Raw genomic sequence first — 25,876 nt, forward strand, 5'->3', positions numbered from 1 at the left:
AAACCTTACAAAAATCTCACAAAACTGTCATAGGTCCGACCCCAAGTTCGACGGGTTCCTCGCCAGAGTTCGTCCTCATTCTCTTGTCGAAGACTGAAAACAGAGATGAGTATGCATTTGCATTAGTGCACCCGGAACCCTCTCTTATTCATCAATGACAAGATGGAGGGAGATTAGAGGTACTGCAAACCCTTACCAACTTCGAACTCAACGACAATTGCCGAAATTCGTCGTTGGAGATTAACATGCATGCACAGATAAATTACAAAGGTTAGAACCCTCGAATTTCAGTCCCAAAATAACAGAAACTCATCCCTAATCAAGATGGAAACCCATAAATTTGAAGAATGAACACAAGTTTCACCTGGGTTCGAGTTTTAGAGCATTTGAAGCTCTCGGCTTCAATTGGCAGAACACACAAAGGCGTTCTAATGATATATGCAGGGTTATAGCTGAGTTCCTCAAACCCCAAGGATTCTAGATGTGTGGTTAATCCGTTGGGTTTGATTAATTTTCAAAGAGGAAATGAAACAAGAGCTCTCGGAGCTCTAGAGAGAGTGTGTCACAGCCCGTCCCGAGAATTAATTAACGTGGTTGTGAAAAGACAGATTTACCCTTGAGCGTTGGACGTGTGTTTGTGTTTGGGTTAAGGAATTGGGTCAATTAGTTATATTCCTAACTAATTGGATCCAATTAGACCAAAAAGGATTAAACAATTTGATTGGTGTGTATTTTTGGACCACACACATTCATACCCTTCTCTCTCTCTCATTCCCGTGCCCTCTCTCTCATCTCTCAGACTTTCTCGTCTCTCTCCTTTGAAATCGTATGGACAAACCCCCAAAACCATTGAAACTTCACGGATCGTGGTCAAAGTTGGCACCATTGTGTTCGTGAAGCTCAGACGAGTCGATTGGCACCCATTTCAGGTAAGGATACCTTCGAAAACCCTAGTTTTTCTTAACCCCCGATTTGTGCACTGTTCATGCACACGTAATTATGGATTTTTTTGGGAATTTGAAGCTTGTAGGAAGCTTAGTGAGGTCCCAAGGAAGCTCGGAGTGCTTCATTTGAAGGTTTTGGACGTCGGGATCGTGTGGACGAAGTTTGGCCGGTTTTCTTGGAATTCTCCGGTGAGATTCCATGACTTTTAAAACTTTAATTTAGTATGATTGTGTTCTACAAGTTAAGAGTTTCATTTTGGTATAAATTATGTGAAAAATGGTGCAAAAATGAGGGAGAAATAGGCAGTTGCAGGTCTGCCCAGAATCCGGCGCCGGTGACACAGTTCCAGCGTCTGGAGGTTGAAGGTGATGTGCGTGAGGGCGCGTGAGGCCATGCCCTCCCCGGCGCGTGAGGGCGAGTGAGCCATAGGAATTTTTTTCTAAAAATATCACGATGTTCATGAGGTTGTGTAGATCACTGTGGTATATTCATATACCCAATTTGAGCAATGTATGAGAAGTTATTAGCTAGTTTTGTATATGTGCTTTAAAATAACGTTTTTATAGTTAATTCGTATATAGGTGAGACCTATCCCGAGGACGAGTGTATCCACGGGCGACTCGGGGGCTACGACCCTTCGACATACCAGTGAGTGGGCTTTTGTTTTCAGTATATATTTATATACTTGATATATTTCCTAGAAATGCATTTTAAGGAAAGTATGCTTTGAAATAATATGTCAAATGCGTTTATATTTTGAATATGCATTTCATGGTTGCATATATATATATATATATATATATAAATGTGGTGCTGTGGAGGCACAGGTAAGTTCAGGTAAGTTATGTTTGGCTATGTGAATCATCGATGATGTGATATGTGAAATGATGTTGAGCTCATAAAACTGCACCTAGGGTGATTGAGATTTAGCCAGAGATATAAAGTACAGCCTGTTTATGTACGTCACCTCCCGCACTATATGCTCATATTAGATCCAACTTAAGTGCACAGTCTTATCGTACAAACCTTATTCATGGTTCCGACTCGTAGGTAACTAGCGATTTAAGTTCAGGTAAGTTATGTTTGGCTATGTGAATCATCGATGATGTGATATGTGAAATGATGTTGAGCTCATAAAACTGCACCTAGGGTGATTGAGATTTAGCCAGAGATATAAAGTACATGCCTGTTTATGTACGTCACCTCCCGCACTATATGCTTATATTAGATCCAACTTAAGTGCACAGTCTTGTCGTACAGACCTTATTCATGGTTTCGACTCGTAGGTGACTAGCGATTTATCACCCGGCTATTATGAAAGAATAGAGTTGAGCATAATTATATTTCACCCAATCTTGTCGTACAGACCCTTCTTGGTGGTTCCGACTTATTGCAGTATAGGTCATTGTAGTGACTCCGGCTAGATTGACTTTTGAGTTACGAATTCAGCCGTACAGACCACCTTAGGGGTTCCAGCTAACATATCATATTTCTATGAAATCATTCTTACCTGGATTGTTTACTTTGTTACATTTTGGCATAGTATACATTTGAATATGATTATGTGAAGTATGAATTGAATTGATATGATTATATATATATATATATATATATATATATTATGTATATGCTTATATCTTGATTTTGGGAAAATTATACATGTTTTACAGCGAGAGGTTAGTATATTGATAAATGAGATGGTTTTGTAAAACATTTGTTTTTGCCCACTCACGTTTTCTGTTTTGCGCCCCTCCAGGTTTTAAGTAAGCTTGCTGTTGGTGGCTTGAGGACGTCGGCAGTTCTGACTTATCCAAATAATAGTAGGACATTCCTGGTACTGTTTAACTAGTACTTGTCCTACTGGACTGCACCTAGACTTTTATGCTCTGATTAAGAGTGTTTACTGTTGTAACTGACACCTATCACTTTCTGTTTAATAGTGCACCCTAGTAATTTGGTTTTCAATTATTCGTATAATTCTTATCATTATCGCTTTCGCACTGTGCACATGGCTACGTCACTCTCACGTGATGGCCAGCATGCCTTGATCTCGGTCGGGGTGTGTCAGAGAGTTTCCGAGAGTTAGAGAGAAAAGTGATTTTCAGAAAATGGGAAGGGAGGTCACGGGGTGGGGGAAAAAGGGAAGAAATAATGGGGAGTTAGGGTGCTGCCAAGTGGCAACTAGGGAGTGGAGGAGAAAATAAAAATAAAAATATTTGATTTCAATAAAACTTTGGGAATTTATAAAATTACAATTAAATTTGGGGGTAGGGTTTAACAGTTCTTGAGGCAAACAAATCAAGTTTGTAAAAGTAATAGGTTTCAAAGATACTTGTTATTTTTTTAGAAGGGTTAAAAGTGCATTTTGACAATAAAAATTGCTTCAGACTATGTTTAACAGAAAAAACTTAAAAAACATGTATAGATTACCGAAATGAGCAAAGACTATAGAATTTTGAAAAAACACTTCCAAGTGTTTTTCTAAAAGCACTTTCAAGTATTTTTTCACTAAACGCAACTTTTTATAAAAACTTATGTGTTCACAATAAAAGTACTTTTGAAATAACTTTGACTTTACAAAGTCATCAAATCCGACGGCCGTGATCAGTTTGATCAAGTAACACCGCTCGTATGTCCAAAGTCCATTTGGGGACTACCCAAAGGTTACCCGCCAATTCAGATGATTCAGAAAACCGTTAGAAGCAACGACCTTGTTTCCCCTCCCACAAAAATTCAAAACCCTAAACCAGCTCAAGCAAATCCACGCTCACATCCTCGCATGCCGTCTACCCGAAAACCCATACACCATTGCGCCGCTCCTATCCACCGCAGCAACCTCCAAAGATGCTTCTTTTACTACGCTTGCTCAATTTTCGAGCACCACCGCAACATCTTCATGTACAACACCATGATCAGAGGATACGTTCAGTCGCATTTGCCGATTCCTGCCATTTCGTGCTGTTTGGACATGTTGAATTATGGGTTTGTTCCGAATAACTACACTTTTTCCCCCGTTGATCAAAGCGTGCACGATTCTCGGCCCAAATTTGAAGCTCAGTGGTCGATTAGTTCATGGTCATGTAGTTCCATTCGGGTATGGTGACGACTCTTATTCTTTAGCTCGCTGGTCGAGTTTTATGCCGTAATCCATGGCTTATAAATTGCAAAGGTGGTGTTTGATAAAAGTCCTAAAAGGGATGTGGTGGTGTGGACGCCAATGATTGACGGGTTACGGGTATGGGAAGACAGGGGATGTTGAGAATGCCCAGCGTTGTTTGACGAAATGCCTGAGAGAAACACCATATCGTGGAGTGCGATGATGGCTGCATATTCTCGGGTGAGCAACTTTAGAGAGGTGCTTTCTTAGGCAAATGCAAGAAGCAGGCACAAAGCCTATTAAGTCGGCTATTGTTATCGTTCTGACTACGTCTGCTCATATCTGCGGTCACATAAGGACTGTGGGTACACTGCTATGCTAAAAGGTGCAATCTTGATTTTAACACGAGATTGGGCACTGCTCTCGTTGATATGTACACGTAATGCGGATATGTGGAAGCAGCTTTACGGGGTTTTTAGGGCATTCCTAATAAGGATGCTGGAGTGTTGAACGGTATGATCGCTGGAGTTGCAATGATTGGGGATGGAAGGAAATCACTTGAACTCTTAAATAAAATGGTTAGAGATAGAGTACAACCCACAGAGACCACATTTTGACGCCGTTCTCTCGGCTTACACGCATGCAAAGATGGTTGACAAGGGCCTTGAAAATTGTTTGATCAAATGGAAATCTTTACGGGGCTAAAACTCGAGCTTGAGCAAAACACGTGCATTGTGGACCTTTTGGCTAGAGCGGGCATGGGGGAGGAAGCTGAGAAGTTTATAGAGGACAAGATGGGAGGACTAGGAAGAGGGGATGCAAACGCGTGGGGAGCACTACTGGCTGCTGGTAGAGTTCATGGGAATGTTGAAGTTGGGGACTGGACTTGGAAAAAGCTCGCTGGTACGGGAGTAGCCGAGTGGCATTCATGTTCTTTCATATAATATGAGTTGAATATCAGGGTACACAAAAGAACAAACGAACTAACTGAATATAAAACTTTATTAAACAAAATTGCCAAGAAGACTACATGAACCAAAGATGCTACATCTTACTAACTTACCTCTCAAACTAAATTACAAGCAATATTTATAGAGAACTAAACCTCAGAAACCCTAACTCATATGTGTTAGGCCCAATTCCTAAACTAACAAGCAAAACCCAAATATTAAAATGAACATAAATACTAATATTTTCCAACACCCCCTGTTGAGCAAAAAATTGTACACAATATGTAAATAAATAATTCACTCGACACAATTTCACCCTCGTTCATTTTTCCGAAAAGGGTTTTATTAATTCGAGTTCGACCCATTCTAGGCTACGCGCCTATTAATTACAATCCTTCATTAAATAGGCAAAACTCTTTGATTCCAATATGAATAAATCATAACTTGAGGATTTGGGTGTTTGTTTGATTTTGCGACTGCACCTAGGTTGAACCCTAGATTGCCTACGTACCCTCTTGAGGGATCAAGTCACTCGTAGTTCATGAATTTGTTGAAGTTTGATGCCTTATACAGTTTCAACTCGTACATGTGAGGAGTATTTGATGCCTTGTACAGTTTTAGCTCGTGCGGACGAGGACTTTGAGCCATTGGAGCAATTGGTGCCTTATGCAGTTTTAGCTCGTGCGGACAAGGTCTTTGAGCCATTGGAGCATTTGATGCCTTTGATGCCTTGTGCAGTTTTAGCTCGTGCGGGCGAGGACTTTAAGCCATTGGAGCTTTTGATGCCTTGTGCAGTTTTAGCTCATGTGGGCAAAGACTTTGAACCATTGGAGCATTTGATGCCTTGATATGGCTTCGTGCCATTTGAATTTTGATATGGCTTCGCGCCAATTGATATTTGGCATGGCTTCGTGCCCATTTGAATTTTTGACACAACTTTGTGCTATTGTAAATTTGATATGGCCTCGTGCCATTTGAAATTTGATATGGCCTCGTGCCATTTGAAATTTGATACGGCTTTGTACCTTTCGATTCGTGATATGGCTTCGTGCCATTTGAGATTTTGTCACGGCTTCGTGCTATTTTTGTCTTGTAAATTTTAATGGGAATATTTGTGATGAACCCACTTTTACTTTGATATTTGACTTTGTCTTCCTTTTTATTTATTTTGTCCTGGAACCCATCCCGTCACTCTATTGTTGTCTTTTATCTTTTGCATGGCAACACAAAAAATCCTTGCTTTCTTACGTAAAATATAAAAGCAAGTGTCAGGGCTCCTTTTTCTTTTACCAATGCCTTTTCAGGCTTTAAGTCCCTTGCTTTTCTTCTTTCTCTATTTTTTGTTTTGACTTGCTTTTGTCCTTGTCGTGTGTCTCCCTTTTTTTTTTGCTTTGATTTGTTGTCCTTGCCGTGTATCCCCTTGGTGGTTTGAGGAGGATGAGATCCAATTGGAAACGGCATAAGTTAAATCACCACAAAGAAATTGTCCTTTGTGACCACATAAAATCCCATAGCTTCATTGATCTCCACGTGATCTTTCCCATTTGATATGGAGAGTTGTTATGCAGCAAGCAAGTTTTGTTTTCTTAGTTGTGGGGCCAAGTTTTGAATTGGCATGCCTACTTATAGATTTAGACCACCAGTCCCTTAGTTTATTACCATAAATATGACAAGTCATATTTATAAAAATTACTCTCTTGATCTATGCATTCTTTCAACGGCAGCAGAGCTGCAGAGACTTGGACTTTTGTGGCTAACATGCAGGTTGGCCCGAGATTTGTACTTTTGTTGGGACTTTTCTAATTGTAGGAAGACATCTTTTTTTCTTTTTGCCTTCACCACTGAAGCTTGCTGACACCCATGTGATGAACAGTACGTTTTCTTCTTTTCTCTCTTTATTTTCCATTTTTTCTGATACAAAAGACTTTGGGTGGAACTCTTGAACAATACGTTCTCTTCTTTATCCTTTTGTGTTGAAGTATTTGTCAATTTTACTCATTTTTCCTCTACAAACCTTCTTGTCCATTTTCCTTATCTTTCGAATTCCCGACAGTGGAACTCTTGAACAATACGTTCTCTTCTTTTCCCTTTTGTCTTGTAGTAACTGTCAATTTTACTCACTTTTCTTTTGCAAACCCTCTTGAATTTGAGCAGCCCCTTTTTTATATTCTTCTTTTGAACTTTCAATCCCACTTAACATGGGACTTTAAAACCATTTGTCCCAAGCTTATCTCCAACTTTGTCAGCAAGCCTTTTTTCCTTTCTTTGAAGACTTTGAACTTTCCTAGTCTCGAATAGCACTGCACGGTCATCGAGTATGGGAGCAGGAACTTCACAGAGAGCTTTTGAACTTCTGCAATCTGTTTTAAAGTGCAACTTTAGAGCCACTTGTTGCAGTGTAGTGATCACTTAGACTTGGTTGGAACTTCACGGGGTGGTTTAGACCACCCTGAAGAAATTCATGGGGAGGTTAACACTGGCGGTAGTGATTGCTGTAATAGCTGTGCTCTTAAACCGAGAAACGGCTCCGGGAACGGTGTAGGAGGATGTGAGCGAGGAAAGGGAGATGAAGGACCGCAGGAGTTGAAGGATTCCCTAACCGTCAATGGTTACTTTTGAATTTCTAGAGCTCCACATTTTCCTTGCGTCGGGGAATGGAAGAGGTTGAAGAAGCAAAGTGCTTCTTTTCTTCCTACAAAGCAGAGAGAAAACCAACCCAAAAAAGGAGATTAAAAAGAATAAAATGGTTTGTACCTTCAAATGCTTTGTAGCTTCTCCTGCCATTCGAAGAGCGTGTAGCACTTGATCTCTCTTCTTCTTTTTTTTTCGTTGTTTCTCTTTTGCCTTTGCTCTCTTGCTTTGCCTCTCCTCCTTTATCGTCTTCACTGTGTTTTTCAATTTCTGCAGCGTTTTCTTGTCACTCCCCCCTTCTGTCTTTTCTCCCTTTTTATAGACTTAGGGTGACGGGAAGAGTGGGGTGAGAACGTGGGTAGTTTTTTCATCAACTTCTTTTGCACGTCCAAGGAAATGGAGGAACTGTTTCTCATTATAAAATTAAAATTTATTTTTATTTTACAATGGATGGTGTAGATTTCCTTAAAATAATCTATACCATTGATTTGTTTGCCACTCACATTCCCACTTTCCTTGAATTAAGGAACCACCTCCTCTTTTTTTTTATTACCTTAACACCCCCTGTCAAACTTATGATGGTACACGACATAAGTTTGCCAACAGACGATGTGGATGCAAGCTCTATTATGCTAACTTCCGATGCTAATTCCAATACGAAATTCCATCGGTGCAAGTGCAAGCTTCCAAATGCCAATGCCAATGCAAGATTCCAATACCAGTGCCAATGCAAGATTCCAATGTCAGTGTCAGTGCAAGATTTCCATGCTAGTGCTAGTGCAAGATTTCCGTGCCAATGCCAGCGTAAGATTTCCATGCTAGTGTTAGTGCAAGACCAATACCAATGCTAGTGCAAACCTTCTCATTGCCAAATTGTGATCTTCCGAACAAAAGAAAAATCCAACTCACCATATACACAACGTCACTCGAATGGTCACCAATCCAAGCATTCAAGCGATCGTCACAGTGGGAACGATAGACAAACCTAGAGGACCATATTTCTTTCTTGCCCGTGTGGGCCTAAACCTCAAACAGTTTTCAATTTCCTTTTCTTCCTTCCTCCTTTTCCACATCGAGTTTTACTAGGCAGTGCATACAAATACCATTACAAATACTTTGACTTCAAAGTCCAATCCAAATTCCAAATTTCATCATCAATTCCACAGAAATCAAAACCCCAGACTTCAGAAACAAATAACAGAGCATCGCTAGTGCCTAATACCTCAATTCTTTGGTTTGGGGTTGGTCAGACAGCAGGTTCGTGGGTCGTGTTGCAGCAGCGGTGTGGCGGGTCAAGATGCAGATCAAGAGCACATGCAGTGGTCTAAGGAGGAGACGAACTCGATCCGAGTTTGCGGTTCTCGGGTCTGGGCTTCATAAAACCAGTGGTGGGTATGAGATTGCTAGGAATGCAGGTCAGACGCTGGAGTACGGGACAATAATGAACAACGAACAATGAACAACCACAATTTTTTTTTTTTTACTTCAACCAATTTATCTAAATTAGAATAATCAAACAGCAGAAGACGACAACAAACTGACACAGGACATGCAAGAGCATATTAAATCCCGAATGATCAAACCTGCTCTGATACTAAGTTGAATATCAGAGTATGCAAAGAACAAACGAACTAACTAAATATAAAACTTTATTAAATGAAATTGCCAAGAAGGCTACATGAACCAAAGATACTACATCTTACTAACTTACCTCTCAAACTAAATTACAAGCAATATTTATAGAGAACTAAATCTAAGAAACTCTAACTCGGATGTGTTATGCCCAATTCCTAAACTAACAAGCACAACCCAAATATTAAAATAAATATAAATACTAATATTTTCCAACAATGTACAATAAAGCTGACCCAGAATTTGAGACAAAGAGAGTCAGAAATATGATCTCTGAAGCCGGAATGAAGAAGAAACCTATTCCAGTGTTCCAGTGTGATAGAGGTAAATGGCGTGGCCGAAGAATTCCTTTTTGGTGATCTGTGTCATCCACAAGCAGAAGAAATGGTTAATACGCTCAACTCCTTCTGTAAATTGTTCGATTCTCCAACCTAATTCAAAGAAATTAATATAACACTTATCATTATGTAAACTTGATAAGACATTACAGTACACCTTCAGCTTTTGAACTAGATGAATATTGTAAATTGGTAAAATATATATGATTGTAAGTATTAACATGAACATATCCAAAAAATCAGAGAAAGATATGGAAATGAGGGGTGAAGTTTAAACTTCACCTTATATCGGAAAAACTCTTAAGTTTAGGCTAAAATCGGCAGATATTATCGATATTTCTGACACATAAGTTAAATATAGAAGAAACTGTTATATTTCGTCAGAACCAATGTTTGTCAATCCCCATAGTTTTATTCTAAATATTCATCATTTCTATCATAAGCAACTGATATTGACACCCATATTCGATATATGTATCAATATTTCTACAAATTTACATGTCGACATGTACACCGATACCGATATTTTAAGGGTAAAAGACAGTTTACTACCCTCATGTTTCGTGGTTTTCAATATTTAATACATCAATTTTTTTTCGTTTCAGAGTCATACCTAAAGTGTAAATTTTGGAACAGTCTCATACATCCGTTAGTCAAACTGTTAACTTTGCCGTTAAATGATGACGTGGCGCCCACGTGGACAATGATTGGGCGCCACGTGTCATTAAAAAAAATTAAACTACTAAAATAATTAATTAAATAAAAGTTATAAAAAAAATTTAAAAAAAATTCCCCAAATCCTTTCCTCCCCACCCCGATCCCCTCCCTTCTCCCTCTACACCTCTGCAAATCCTTCCTCCTGTGGAGCTCTGCTCATCCGTCCTTCCCCAGATCTCCAGATCCTTCTGCACCTCCATCCTTCCCCAGAACCCCTTCGTCTTCCACGACACACACACCCACAACCCCTTTGTCTTCCGCGACACACACACACACAGCCGTCAACTTAAGTATTAAACTGAACTAATAGTTAATTTGTTTAGGGATTAAACGGTAATTTACTGTATATTTTTATATGTTCGGTAAACTCTCGCTATCTGGTCTTGGTTAGCAAACTGGAAAAGAATTTAAAAACGGGGAGAAAAGAGAGACTGTGCTGGTCAAGACGCCTCATGCACCAGATGGACCGTCTCATCTGCCTCTCTTTCCGGGGATAGAGAGAGAGAGAGAGGTAGAGAGGGAGAGAGCAACTGTTAAAATCGCCGCTGATCGGGACCAACCCAGTATGCAGTTAAAGCCCTTCAACTCCTTCAGCATCGCCTTCATGATGAGTGGCGCACTCTTGCTCGTTTTCTTCTGCAGCTTCCTCGAATTCCCTTTTCTATCAACCTCAATCAAACCCATCAACAATCCGACCAAGTTCACACCCAACCCATTTACCAACTTGATCGGCGCCTTCAGGAAGTGGGATGCCCAGGTGGGTTGCTCTCGTTTCAGAGAGAAGCACAAGCTGCAGATGTTGCAGAACAAGTCTTCTTCTCTGCAGCAAATTCGCGGCGAATCGGAGTGCGGGGAGGCGAAATCGGAGCATGTTAGCATGCTGGTGAAAGGGTGGACTTGGATTCCTGATAATTTGGATATTTGGATAATTTTGGAGCTGCAAAATTAACTCGTATTGGGATGGAGGGGGTGGAGCCGTGGAGGAAGACGAATGGTTGTGGGTGTGTGTGTCGCGGAAGACGAAGGGGTCTAGGGAAGGATGGAGGTGCAGGGGGATCTGGGGAAGGACGGATGAGCAGAGCTCCACAGGGGGAAGGATGTGCAGAGGTGCAGAGGGAGAAGGGAGGGGGATCGGGGTGGGGAAGAGAGGATCTGGGGAATTTTTTTTTAAATTTTATTTAATTAATTATTTTAATAGTTTAAATTTTTTTAAATTTTTTTAATGACACGTGGCCCTAGTCATTGTCCACGTAGGCGCCACGTTATCATTTAACGGCAGAGTTAACAGTTTGACTAACAGATGTATAAGACTGTCCCAAAATTTACATATGATTCTGGGACGAAAAAAAATTGATATACTAAAAAAAATTGATGTACTAAATGTTGAAAACCACGAAACATGAGGATAGTAAACTGTCTTTTACCCATATTTTAAATACAGTTTCAACTTGTATTTTGTTTTGGAGAATATCCATATATTGTAGTTAGCGATAGAGTTTCAGCCATTTGTGTGGTTCGCACAACGTTTTGATCCAATTTTGTAATGAGCTTGGACTCTCTTCTTTAACTTCTTCTATCTCATATTTCCCTCACTCTTTCTATATATGTATATCCAGTGAGCTTTGCCTGCACAAAGAGGCAGCTGAAAATGGAGGTAACCAACAGGTACATTACGATAAAATCCCCCCTCGACGACGGAGAACCGAAAGAGTCAGACTTTGAGGTCAAAACTTCACCCCTTGCTCTATCAGTTTCCCCTGGTTCAAGCGATGTCATCGTGAAAAATTTCTATGTGTCAATCGATCCGTACCAGCTCAACCGCATGAAAAGTTTCAGCTCCTCCCACAAAACCATAACTTCTGCAGCTGCCATCGCCCCAGGAGATGTAAGCCTTGAAGCTTATTTGTTACAAAAGTCGTAAAGCAAACTGTTCTTACCACTCAAAAACAGAGATCCTGTGCCTCTTATTTTATTTATAAAGTGCATAATGACGTTTTTAAGTGTAAATAACAGCTCCCGTCTCAACATAATTGAGCTTTTTATAATTATATTTAATATTTTATTATGATGGCAGGAAATTGATGCTTACGGTGTGGCAAAAGTTGTGGCTTCTGGGAATCCAGAGTTTGAGAAGGATGACTTGGTTGTGGGGTTCATCAGTTGGGGAGAGTACACTGTTCTAAAAGAAGGGACCATGTTTAGGAAATTTGACCCTTTGGGATTTCCACTTTCTTATCAAGTTGGAATTCTAGGTAATTTTACATCATTGTCACGACGACTGATACTCCAATTTTGGCTCGAGACATTTTCTCTGTTTATCTCCTCTTACCCTTAAAAACAGAGGCACACGGTGTCCTTGAATCACGTAATTCGTTGACAATTGGATTGATTTGGTTATTCTGTATGTTACAGGTTTTAGTGGACTTACAGCATATGGGGGATTTTTTGAAGTGTGCAAGCCTAAAAAGGGGGAGAGAGTTTTCGTATCTGCAGCTTCTGGATCGGTTGGAAATTTGGTCGGACAGTACGCAAAACTCTTTGGTTGCTATGTTGTTGGCTGTGCCGGAAGCAAAGAAAAGGTGACCTTACAAAACTTTTCTTTTAGGTACACTACGTTCAGTCGGAATCTATTCATGAAAATTGATCCGAATGTTCTGTTTTATAGGTCACATTGCTCAAAGGAAAGCTCGGATTCGATGATGCCTTCAACTACAAGGAAGAGCCCGATTTAAAGTCAACTCTCAAAAAGTAAACCTCTCTTTGATCCTATCGTTTTGAAGCGAAATACGGGTTAATACTAAATTGTGTTTGATCTTCAGGTACTTCCCGGATGGGATTGATATATATTTTGACAATGTGGGATCTGAGATGCTGGAAGCAGCAGTTGAGAACATGAACACCTTCGGTAGGGTTGCTGCCTGCGGCGTGATTTCTGAGTACATAGATGCCAAAAAGCAAGCTGCGCCAAATATGCTAGACGTTGTTTACAAGAGAATTAAGATCCAAGGGTTTTTAGTAGTTGATCTCATGAATGTGTACTCTGATTTTATCTCCACCACCGTTGATCATCTTCGCACGGGCAATTTGCACGTGGTTGAAGACATCTCGAGTGGTTTGGAGAGTTTTCCATCTGCTTTCATTGGACTTTTTCGCGGTCATAACACTGGAAAGAAAATGGTTAAGCTTGCAGATGAGTGAACATATGATATGAAATCTCTCATTGTTGTTTGGTTTTACCTGCATTACTTTTATCTGCAGTACCAAAAAGTAAATTCACAAATAGAACAAGCAGAGCAAAGTCCACATAAGCTCCAATTTTGAATTGCATTTGGCTTCAAATTGATGGAATAAAAACATGTGTTATTTTGGTTCTGGTCCCTTATCAATCTAGTTGTTAGACTGAAATCTCAAATTTTGAATTCCATGGTCATGTAGTTCCATTCGGGTATGGTGACGACTCTTGTTCTGTAGCTCGCTGGTCGAGTTTTATGCCGTAATCCATGGCTTATAAATTGCAAAGGTGGTGTTTGATAAAAGTCCTAAAAGGGATGTGGTGGTGTGGATGCCAATGATTGACGGGTTACGGGTATGGGAAGACGGGATGTTGAGAATGCCCAGCGTTGTTTGACGAAATGCCTGAGAGAAACACCATATCATGGAGTGCGATGATGGCTGCATATTCTCGGGTGAGCGAGTTCAAAGATGTGCTTTTTTAGGCAAATGCAAGAAGCAGGCACAAAGCCTATTGAGTCGGCTATTGTTATTGTTCTGACTACCTCTGCTCATATCTCGGTGCGGTCACATAAGGACTGTGGGTACACTGCTATGCTAAAGGTGCAATCTTGATTTTAACACGAGATTGGCCACTGCTCTCGTTGATATGTATACGTAATGCGGATATGTGGAAGCAGCTTTACGGGGTTTTTAGGGCATTCCTAATAAGGATGCTGGAGTGTTGAACGGTATGATCGCTGGAGTTGCAATGATTGGGGATGGAAGGAAATCACTTGAACTCTTAAATAAAATGGTTAGAGATAGAGTACAACCCACAGAGACCACATTTTGTCGCCGTTCTTTCGGCTTGCACGCATGCAAAGATGGTTGACAAGGGCCTTGAAAATTGTTTGATCAAATGGAAATCTATAGGGGCTAAAACTCGAGCTTGAGCACAACACGTGCATTGTGGACCTTTTGGCTAGAGCGGGCATGGTGGAGGAAGCTAAGAAGTTTATAGAGGACAAGATGGGAGGACTAGGAAGAGGGGACGCAAATGCGTGGGGAGCACTACTGGCTGCTGGTAGAGTTCATGGGAATGTTGAAGTTGGGGACCGGACTTGGAAAAAGCTCGCTGGTACGGGAGTAGCCGAGTGGCATTCATGTTCTTTCATATAATATGAGTTGAATATCAGAGTACGCAAAGAACAAACGAACTAATTGAATATAAAACTTTATTAAACGAAATTGCCAAGAAGACTACATGAACCAAAGATGCTACATCTTACTAACTTACCTCTCAAACTAAATTACAAGCAATATTTATAGAGAACTAAACCTAAGAAACCCTAACTCAGATATGTTAGGCCTAATTCCTAAACTAACAAGCAAAACCCAAATATTAAAATGAACATAAATACTAATATTTTCCAACACCCCCATCAAACTTATGACGGTACACGACATGAGTTTGCCAACAAACGATGTGGATGCAAGCTCTGTTATGCTAACTTCCGATGCCAATTCCAATACGAAATTCCATCGGTGCAAGTGCAAGATTCCAAATGCCAATGCTAGTGCAAGATTCCAATGCCAGTGCCAATGCAAGATTCCAATGCCATTGTCAGTGCAAGATTTCCATGCTAGTTTCAGTGCAAGATTTTCATGTCAGTGCCAGTGTTAGTGCAAGACCAATACCAATGCTAGTGCAAACCTTCTCATTTCCTATTGTGATCTTCCGAACAAAAGAAAAATCCAACTCACCATATACACAACGTCACTCGAATGGTCACCAGTCCAAGCATTCAAGCGATCGTCGCAGTAGGAACAACAGACAAACCAAGCAGACCATATTTCTTTCTTGCTCGCGTGGGCCTAAACCTCAAACAGTTTTCAATTTCCTTTTCTTCCTTCCTCCTTTTCCACGTCCAGTTTTACTAGGCAGTGCATACAAATACCATTACAAATACTTTGACTTCAAAGTCCAATCCAAATTCTAAATTTCATCATCAATTCCACAGAAATCAAAACCTTAGACTTCAGAAACAAATAACAGAGCATCGCTAGTGCCTAATACCTCAATTCTTGGGTTTGGGGTTGGTCAGACAATAGGTTTGTGGGTCTTGCTGCAGCAGCGGTGTGGCGGGTCAAGGTGCAGATCAAGAGTACATGCAGTGGTCCAAGGAGGAGACAAACTCGATCCGAGTTTGTGGTTCTCGGGTCTGGGCTTCATAAAACCAGTGACGGGTATGAGATTGCTAGGAATACAGGTCAGACGCTGGGGTACGGAACAATAATGAACGACGAACAATGAACCACAATTTTTTTTTCTTCCACCAATTTATCTAAATTAGAACAATCAAACAGCGGAAGACGACAACAAACTGACACGGGACATGGAAGAGCAAATTAAATCCCTAATGATCAAACCTGCTTTGATACCAAGTTAAATATCAGAGTACGCAAAGAACAAACGAACTAACTGAATATAAAACTTTATTAAACGAAATTGCCAAGAAGGCTACATGAACCAAAGATGCTACATCTTACTAACTTACCTCTTAAACTAAATTACAAGCAATATTTATAAAGAACTAAACCTAAGAAACCCTAACTGGGATGTGTTATGCCCAATTCCTAAACTAACAAGCACAACCTAAATATTAAAATAAACATAAGTACTAATATTTTCCAACAATGTACAATGAAGCTGGCCCTAAATTTGAGACAAAGAGAGTTAGAAATATGATCTCTGAAGCTGGAATGAAGAAGAAACCTATTCCAGTGTTCCAGTGTTCCAATGTGATAGAGGTAAATGGCGTGGCCGAAGAATTCCTTGTTGGTGATCTATGTCATCCACAAGCAGAAGAAATGGATAACACTTATCATTATGTAAACTGGATAATACATTACAGTACACCTTCAGCTTTTGAACTAGATGAATATTGTATTGAACATTACCAGATATGGTAAATTGGTAAAAAAAATATATATGATTGGAAGTATTAACATGGAAATATCCAAAAAAATCAGAGAAAGATATGGAAATGAGGGGTGAAGTTTAAACTTCACCTTATATCAGAGAAACTCTTAAATTTAGGCTAAAATCAGCCGATATTGTCAATATTTTTGACACATAAGTTAAATATCGAAGAAACTATTATATTTCATCAAAACCAATGTTTGTCAATCCCTATAGTTTTATTCTAAATATTCATCATTTCTAGCAAAAGCAACCGATATTCGATATATCCATCAATATTTCTACAAATTTACATGTTGACATGTATGTTGTGCTAGGATAGCACCAGACCAATTGGAACCAACTCAAACTGACCCACAGATAATATATCAAATGAAATGCAAGAACAAAATAGAAAAGGCACTAAGATTTTAACGAGGTTCCTCAACAGTCAGTGTAACTGGAGTATGTCCTCGGAGCAGTAGGAGCTCACCCAATAATCCACTGTCAACCAAATGAGAGTTTACAAAGTTTTGGCAATCTCACAACTCAAAACCCCAATACATCCAAAAGCTTTCACTCATCAAATAAACAAATAGAGAAGGAAATATAATGATTAATTTCTTCTCCACACAAAGCTTAAAGCTATTACAACAACTACTTTGATGAATGATTACTAACCAAAGAGAATAGCACCTTCTTCTTATGTTCAAAGTGGGGCTGTGGCACAACCTTTTCTTTTTCTTCTCTGATGCTGCCTTTATTTTTCTGCTCTCTGTTTTCTGCTCCAAAACAAAAAGGCAGCAGTTGCCCTAATTCATAACCTAGCCACTCCCGTGGCTTTCCACATAGGCCAAATAAAAAGGCCCTTTAAATGGTCTATTGAAAGGCCCAATGGAATTTGGCCATAATTCAACAATCTCCACCTTGGCCAAATTCTAAAAGCATCATGACGAGCCAAACTAACATAAAACCACTCCCAAAAGTAGCAAGAGAATAACTCAAGCTAAGCCAAAATGCTCCAAAAAATTCCTACTGCTCAACGCCTTCTTCATATAGGCAAAATGTGAGCCAAGTTCAAGCAATGAACAAACTTGGCTACACTAACAACCTTAGTCAACATATCAGTAGGGTTGTCTTTAGTTGGAATCTTCAAGAGAATAATATCCCATTCACCAACAACTTCACGAACAAAGTGATAACGCATATATATGTGCTTGGTCTTCGCATGATGAACCTGATACTTAGCCAAATAAATGACACTCTGACTATCACAATGCAACTCCACCTGCTTCTGATCAACCCCCAAATCTCCGATAAGTCCATGTATCCAAATAGCCTCCTTTATAGCTTCAGCAATTGTCATATATTCAGCCTCTGTAATAGACAAGGCAACATACGACTGCAAAATGGAGCTCCAACAAACTGGCCCTTTAGCCATAATAAACACATAGCCTGTAGTAGACTTCCTTTTATCCAAATCACCTACATAATCTGAATCAACATAACTAACTGCAAAGTGACCAATACCAGAGTCATCCCTCTCAAAACATAAACCAACATCTCGAGTACCATGAAGATACCTCAATATCCACTTAACTGCATGTCAATGCTCTTTACCAGGATTATGCATATATTGACTCACCATACTAACTGCATAAGCAATCTCTGGTCTAAAGCATACCATTGCGTACATCAAACTACCAACCAAATTTGCATATGGTATATTTTTCATTTGCAACTTCTCTTGATCAATTTTAGGACATTGTAGAGAATTCAATTTAAAATGAGGAGTTAAAGGGGTACTAACCGGTTTGGTTGAATCATGAACTCCAACTTCCGAATCAACTTGTCAAGGTATTGTCTTTGATTCAAGCATACCAAACCCTTCTTTCTATCTCTAATGATCTCCATGCCAAGGATCTTTTTCGCTTCACCAAGATCCTTCATCTCGAACTCGTTCTTCATTTATTTCTTCAATTTCTCAATCTCTTCAACATTCTTTGAGGCAATCAACATATATCAACAAATAAATGAAAGACCCATCTTGCAACTTCTTGAAGTACACACAATGATCATATTGACTTCTAGAATAATTTTAGCCTCTCATAAATCTATCAAACCTCAAATACCACATTGTCTTGGAATTGCTTCAAGCCATAAAGTGATTTCTTCAACTTGCAAAACAAATTCTCTTTCCCTTTCACTTTATACCCATCCGGTTGACACATATAGATCTCTTTATTCAAATCACCATGTAGGAAAGCCGTCTTCACATCGAGTTGCACAAGCTCAAGATCATATTGTGCAACAAGAGCTAACATAATACAAATTGAGGAGTGCTTCACAACCGGAGAAAAGATTTCATTGTAGTCAATGCCCTCATTTTGTGCATACCCTTTAGCAACTAATCTTGCTTTAAATATCACATTGTTTTTCTCATCAACACCTTCCTTCTTGGCATACACCCATTTACAACCGATAGCTTTCTTACCCTTAGGCAATTTAGCTAACTCCCAAGTCTTGTTCTTCAAGAAAGAAATCATCTTGTCACCCATGGCATTGCACCACTTCTCCTTTTCTACACTCTCAATAGCTTTCTCAAAATTGGATGGAATCTCATCAGTGATAATAGGAAGAGCAAAAGAAACATAATCATTATACCGAGCAGGCTTAGTAATATTTCTCTTTCCTCTGTTCTTGGTAAGGAACTCTTGAGGTGAAACTTGTTATTCATCTAGAATAGATTCTTCAAGTTCAACTTCTTCAACATCCTCTCGGTCTCTCACTTCTTCACTTGTAGTGGCTTTGACATCAGTGGAAATAGGATTTGAAGTACTATAGGTAAATTTCTCAAGCTCCACCTGTTGGACATCTTTCGCATTCTTCTCAGAGTCTTTGAACATACTTTCTTCATCAAATGTCACATCTCTACTGATTACAAGTTTTTTCATCTTTGAGCACCACAACCTCTAACCTTTGACACCACTACTCAAACCAAGAAAGATAGCCTTTTTGGCTCTAGGATCAAGTTTATTTTCAGTTACATGAAAATAAGCAGGTGAACCAAAAATACGAATATAATCATAATCAGTAGAAGGTTTTCCAGTCCATACCTCTATTGGTGTCTTACCCTGAACAGCAGCTAAGGGTAACCGGTTGATGATGTGACATGCATAAGTAACTGCCTCTGCCCAAAATGACTTGCTTAAACCTGACTGAGACAACATACATCTAACCTTCTCAAGCAAGGTTCGATTCAATCTTTCTGCAACTTCATTTTGTTGTGGAGTTCCCCGGACACTGAAATGCCTCACAATCCCTTCCTCTTTGCAAACTTTAAAGAAATGGTCGGATGTGTATTCACCACCATTATCCGATCTCAAAATCTTAATCTTTCTCCCAGTCTGGTTCTCAACCATTGTCTTCCAACTCAAGAAAATGCTCAACACCTCACTCTTGTGCTTCATAATGTAGACCTAAGACCTTCTAGAATAATCATCAACAAAGGTCACGAACCAATGTCTACCACTCAAAGAGGGAGTTTTTGTAGGACCCCAAACATCTGAATGCACATAATCAAGAATGCCCTTCGTCTGATGTACTGCAATACCAAACTTCACTCTAGTTTGCTTCCCCAAGACACAATGCTAGCAAAAATCAAGCTTACAAGTCGTGGCACCTTTTAGAAGACCTTGTTTCACAAACCCTTCTAGAGCTCTTTCACCGGCATGGCCTAATCTCATATGCCATAGTCTATTAGTATCTGAATCAGATGTGCCCATATTTTCTGAGACTACAGACGCTTCACCTGTCACGGTGCTTCCTTGCAATAGATACAAATGACCACATCGAGGAGCTTTCATCACAACAAGTGCACCATAAGTAACTTTCAATGTCTACCCATCTGAATGAAACATGAAGCCCTTGGATTCTAGGTACCCAAAGAAATAAGATTTTTCTTCAAATTCGGTACATACCGAACACCAGTCAACTCTTTAACCATGTCATCGTGCAACTTCAATCGAACTATATCGATCCCTTTTGTTGTACAAGGATTGTCATCTCCCATGAACAACACCACTATCAAACTCTTTTTAAGCTTGAAAACCAATCCTTGTGAGGAGTCATATGATAAGTACAACCCGTATCAAATACCCACTTAGTAGCACAAACAAATGATGAAGAAAGGGTTAAAGCAAAATTGGAAAAAATCATTTTCAAGCTCAGCAACATTAGCTTCAGAACTCACTTTACCTTTGGTCCTCAACCTAGGACAATCTTTCTTCCAATGGCCTTTATTATGACAAAAGGCACATTTATCACTTTCCAAACTTTTTCTACCCTTAAAAGTTCCTCTAGGTCGAGAAAGTGATTTTTTCTTACTAGAAAAAGATCTCCTCTCTAATGATCTACCTCTAACAAACAAAGCCTCAGAGGTACTATCATGATTTTTATCTCTATGCCTCATTTCATAATTCATCAAGGCATTTGACACATCTTCAAATTTCACAGTTTCTTTACCATACATAATAGTGGTAACAAAATGCTCATAAGAGTCGGGCAAAGAATTCAACAATATTAAGGCCTTATCTTCATCTTTAATATCCTTATCTAAATTCATCAAATCGACAATCAACTTATTAAAAGCATCAAGGTATCTAATCAGTTTTGTACCTTCTTTATATTGGAAGAGGTAGAGCTTTTTCTTCAAGTATAGCCGATTCTCCGCACTCTTCGTCATGTACTTGTCTTCTAATTTTTGCCACAACACCTTTGCCAATGTCTCCTACATCACAAAATACTTCTGAGTTTTTGCAAGGCACAACCGAATTGTGGAGCAAGCCCACAAATTTAATTTCTCCCATTCCGACTTCAACATAGCTTCTGGCTTACAATTCGGATTGGAGAGATTATTCAGATTACAAGTGGGAAGAACCTCAACAATTCCAACAAGATGGATATTGGCAGCAAGAAGAGGAGTTCTATTCAAGACCTATGCAGCCACCACAACCTCCTCCACAACAATTCCAATCAAATTCAAGTATGCCTATGAGTTATGATGAAATTCTTGATGTACTAACCTCGTTAACGCAGGGCTCACAACAAAAATAATATTTGCCGCCATCGGATAAGTTCTATCACTAGCCATATGAACCATCACAACCACCACAACAATCTGTCCAATTCAATTCAGGTACTCTTTGGATAATGATATGTTTAATAAGTTACTCACCTCTTTGAACCAGGAAGTAGAAAATCAAAACAAAAAGATGCAAAATCAAGCCAAGAAGACGGGTGAATTGGAGAAGCAAATTGGGCAGATTATGAAGTTCATGGCACAAATTCAAGAGCAAAGTGAACTCTCTAACTCAACAATTGAAAATTTGAAGGAAGATTTTGAAATCCATGATGCTATCACTTTAGGAAATGCTATAAAGGTTGGAGGTGAACCCAAGACATCCAAACCAAGCCAAAACATGAATGAACAGCTGCTGCTCGAAGAAAAAGGGAATAACAAGGCCACGGCAAGGGAAGAACCACCTTTGCCGCAGCCCCATATGCCCTATATGCCATCCACTACAACCAAGATAAGCCTAAATTCAATTTGTCCTGACCCCGTTTCACCAAATGTCCTTATTCCTTGCAGGATCATGCAATCCAAGGAAGAAGAGGGTGAGAAAGGCATCTTCAAAACCTTTCCAAAGAATCAAGAGCAAGAAGTGGATGGGGAATGTCTAGAATTCATCAAAGAAGATACACTTGAGACGAAAATTCCCAAAGAAGTTGGATTTTATGACACGGGAAAAGTCATAACTCTCAAAACACCAAATCTGGCCAAGTCTCATATCCCTGATGTGGTGTTCGTAATTGAGTTTATGTTGGAGCAAGCAAGTAAGCCATCTTCTCCAACTTCGATTTTATTATATGCTAACTTGCTGATTTTGATGATTCAGGCACCTACACTAGAATTTAAACCATTGTCAGATCATGTCAAGTATCACCTTCCATTCAAGTATCAATTCCATGCTATGGGCCCTATCCAAGTTTAGAAGGAAGTTTCGTCCGGCTGGAAGACGTTAAAGCAAGCGCTTCTTGGGAGGCAACCCATGTATTCAAATAAGGAAGATTTTTAAATTGCTCCACGATTGGTTTGCGTTCCTAAAAACCTTCCCTTTTCTGCAGTTTTATTTTGCCATGATTGTCATTTTTATTTGTTGCTTGTTTAATTGTTTTTTGTGTGGGTTTATTGTTGAAACATTGACAGATATGCAAGGTATTTTACATTCATTTTCATAAAAAAAAAGAAACATTAAGCAGAAAAATACAAGAAAGAGCTTTCACAAAGGCTGCTTATGAGAAGTCTCAGTAGTCGGCGGAGCCTCAGCAGTCGGCGGAGCTCCAGAATGAGGTGGCATCGGAGGTTGAACATTTAGAGCTTCATTACGCGGTACAGCCCCAGAAGACGAAGGCAAATGCTGTTGGAACAAACTCACAAACCTCTGATGATCAAGTAAAATCTGACCATCAGATTCCTGCATCTGGTCAATCTTCCTCTTCATGTTTGAAGCATAGTTATGTGCGAGCCTATGCAACTGTTTATTCTCATGCTTGAGCCCTCTAATCTCTTGTTTGAGACTCATCACTTCAGCCGCCAATGATTTAACTTGACGAGTTCGAGCAAATAAGCGTTGGGCCATATTAGACACAGAACCTGCACACTGCACACTGAGAACCAGAGAATCCTTAACAGCCAACTCATCAGACCGTTTGGCAAGTAGTCCGTTATCTTTGGGAGTGACAAGATTCCTGGCCACCACCACAGCTGTCATATCATTCTTCATCACCGAATCCCCAACGGTAAAAGGACCAGTATGGGATATGAAGGATGGGCGCCATATGTTGTCTGGAGAAGGCGGGACTACCTCTTCACCAAGGTTCAAGTTAAAATGACGGTCGGAAAGGCCAGACATTTTCAAAGGTGTTAAAGAAAGAAAAGGTCGGACAAGTCAAGATCGTAGAAGTGCAAGAATGGAGTTTCTACAGGCAGAAATTCAAGTGTGCTTTGAACGTCCTGCGTACCTCTATAAAATCAGCACTCGACGGGATTTCAAAGATCGAATAGGCGAGCTCAGAAATCAAAGAGGCCAACTCAAAAATTGAAGAGGTGCTAGCTTTCTCAAAAGCTGGGCTTGCTCAGAAACCATGAGCTAATCTTCTTTTCCAGATTTGTCCGCACTTGTCACATGCAACCTCTGCACTCGACAGGATTTCAGAGATCGAAGAGGCGAGCTTAGAACTCGAAGAGGCAAGCTCAGAAATCGAAGAGGCATCTGCTTTTCCAAACGTGTCAGCATCTGTCATATGCAGACTCAACTTTGCGAAAATCACAGGCAGTTTGTCAAAGCACCGATTCCAGATATCGAAGAGGCACTTGCTTTTCCAGATGTGTCAGCGCCTGTCACATGCACACTCAGCTTGCGAAAATTACGGGCAATCTGTCGAAGATCTCTTGTGAAGTAGAAAGCACGTGAAGTTCACTATTAAATCATCCAACGGTTGCTAACAAGAGTGAAAGAATAGTACCGGTTATTAATTCCTATAAATGTCACCCTTCACCCTTCATTGCAAGGCAGACATACATAACCCTTCTTCTTCTCCGAGAATGCCTTTCCAACAAACCCTCTCGAGTCACTCAGTGTTCCTTATTCCTTGGGGTACCTCTGCAAACAGCTCATCTAAAGCAAAAGTATTTCATATCATGAAGGTTGAAAGCAAGAGTATCTTATATCATGCTTTCTCTCTGTCCTTCTCCTTGTCGTTGTTTTGGGACAAGGAGAAAGAGAGCAATCAGCCAGCACTTGGTATCAATCTTCTGATCTAGAACCAACTGCCTGGAACCCCTTCCTGATTGCTTACCTAGCCTTGCTCTCGAGTACTCATCTTCATCATCTTATGCTTCCTCTTCGTCTACCACATCTGCCTAGGGAACAGATAAGGGAAGTGAAAATGATACCTCGAAGCATGTGGAGACAATGTGCCAATTCATCTTCAGCTAGGGACAAGGAGAAAGAAAGCAAATGGTGGGCATTTGGAAAGATTGAAGAAAGAAACAGACCATCACCTCTACCTCGTGCCTGCCTGCCGTGCAGAAGAAACAAACATAGAAGAATGCAGACTGTACAATCAAATCAACCCAGTAGAAGGAGTCTGATTTGAAACCAATGAACTCTCAGAGTCCTCGCTCAGAATTCCAAACCAGTTCGAGATCAAAGCTATGGAAAGTCAACAAGATCATCTATCTCCAAAACCAGATTTGCGTTCTTAAACTCTACTCTGTCTGGTTTTTACTTTGCCATACTTGTCATGTTTATTCGTTGTTTGTTTGTTTGCTTGTTTTTGTGCGAGTTTATGCTTGAAACATTAAGGACAATGTTTGATTTAAGTGTGGGGGGGTAACCAAGTTGTTTTGCATGAAATTCGTATGAGTTTATCACCCATTACTTCTAGTGTTGTTCCTCACTGTTTTAAGCTGTTTTGGAGTGTTTTAGTGTGTTTTGACATAAAAATCCGAAAGTCTCATAAAAATTTGAAAAATTGTTTTGAAAACCCCAAAAAGAGTTGTTTTTGTATGTTTACTTGTGTCTTAGGGTACCTTCCAACACAATGATGAGGATTTGGTTTTTAATTACATGACTGTTAAAGAGAGTTATAAACATGGATGAAAATTTGATTTACTTTTTGGTGTATGCTTGGTTGTGGTTATAATTTATGAATTCACATGCAATCATAAAAGGAAAAATCAATTTTTGTAACATGCTTGAAAGAAGGAACTCAAATGAACGCTACAACCTTGTGAGACTTGAGCCTAAACGTTTATTTGGAGAGTTAATAATCTTTGCATCATTGTTTTCTAAAGTCGTTGCATGATCTCATTATTCTTTGCTTGGTTTCTACTTAGAAGGCGTTTCATCATTTAGTTCCAAATGCTAGAACTCATGCCTATTTCATTCAAAGCATGTTATTGATTTGCATAACACATATTCAAGATGAAGTTGTTTAGTGAGCCAAGAGCCAAAAAGCCTATCCCATTCATTATGTGTTTAAGTTTAACCACGTTGAGCCTTGTGTAGCCTTTGTTCTTTGTTACCCACACTATCCTCACCTAGCCTAGATTAGGACCATCCATACCCTTGTTCTTAGAGCATAATAAAGCATAATTTAGAAGGAATTCCTTTTGTTGAACTCTTGCAGAAAAACAAGTGTGGGGGAAGTGATTCTTGTGTGTGTGTGTGCCAAAGTCCTTAATAAGGCACGGGTAGAGAAAAGAAAAAAGAGTATGAGAAAGAGCTCTAAAGTGTTATTTGTTAAAAAAAGGGTCCAAAACATT

General features: G+C 39.7%; 1 protein-coding gene across 1 annotated transcript; it reads left to right on the top strand.

Moving 5' to 3' along the window:
* The first annotated feature begins 11,730 nt into the window (after positions 1 to 11,730).
* LOC103447914 (2-alkenal reductase (NADP(+)-dependent)-like) lies at positions 11,731 to 13,677 on the top strand. The gene is made up of 5 exons (XM_070814223.1): positions 11,731 to 12,195; positions 12,385 to 12,562; positions 12,723 to 12,889; positions 12,976 to 13,058; positions 13,130 to 13,677. Exons 1-5 carry the CDS (start codon positions 11,959 to 11,961, stop codon positions 13,506 to 13,508), a joined length of 1,044 nt encoding a protein of 347 aa, XP_070670324.1. The 5' UTR covers positions 11,731 to 11,958; the 3' UTR covers positions 13,509 to 13,677.
* The last annotated feature ends 12,199 nt before the right edge of the window (positions 13,678 to 25,876 follow it).

The sequence above is a fragment of the Malus domestica genome, chromosome 15 (genome assembly GCF_042453785.1).
Source record: "Malus domestica chromosome 15, GDT2T_hap1".
Classification (NCBI taxonomy): domain Eukaryota; kingdom Viridiplantae; phylum Streptophyta; class Magnoliopsida; order Rosales; family Rosaceae; genus Malus; species Malus domestica.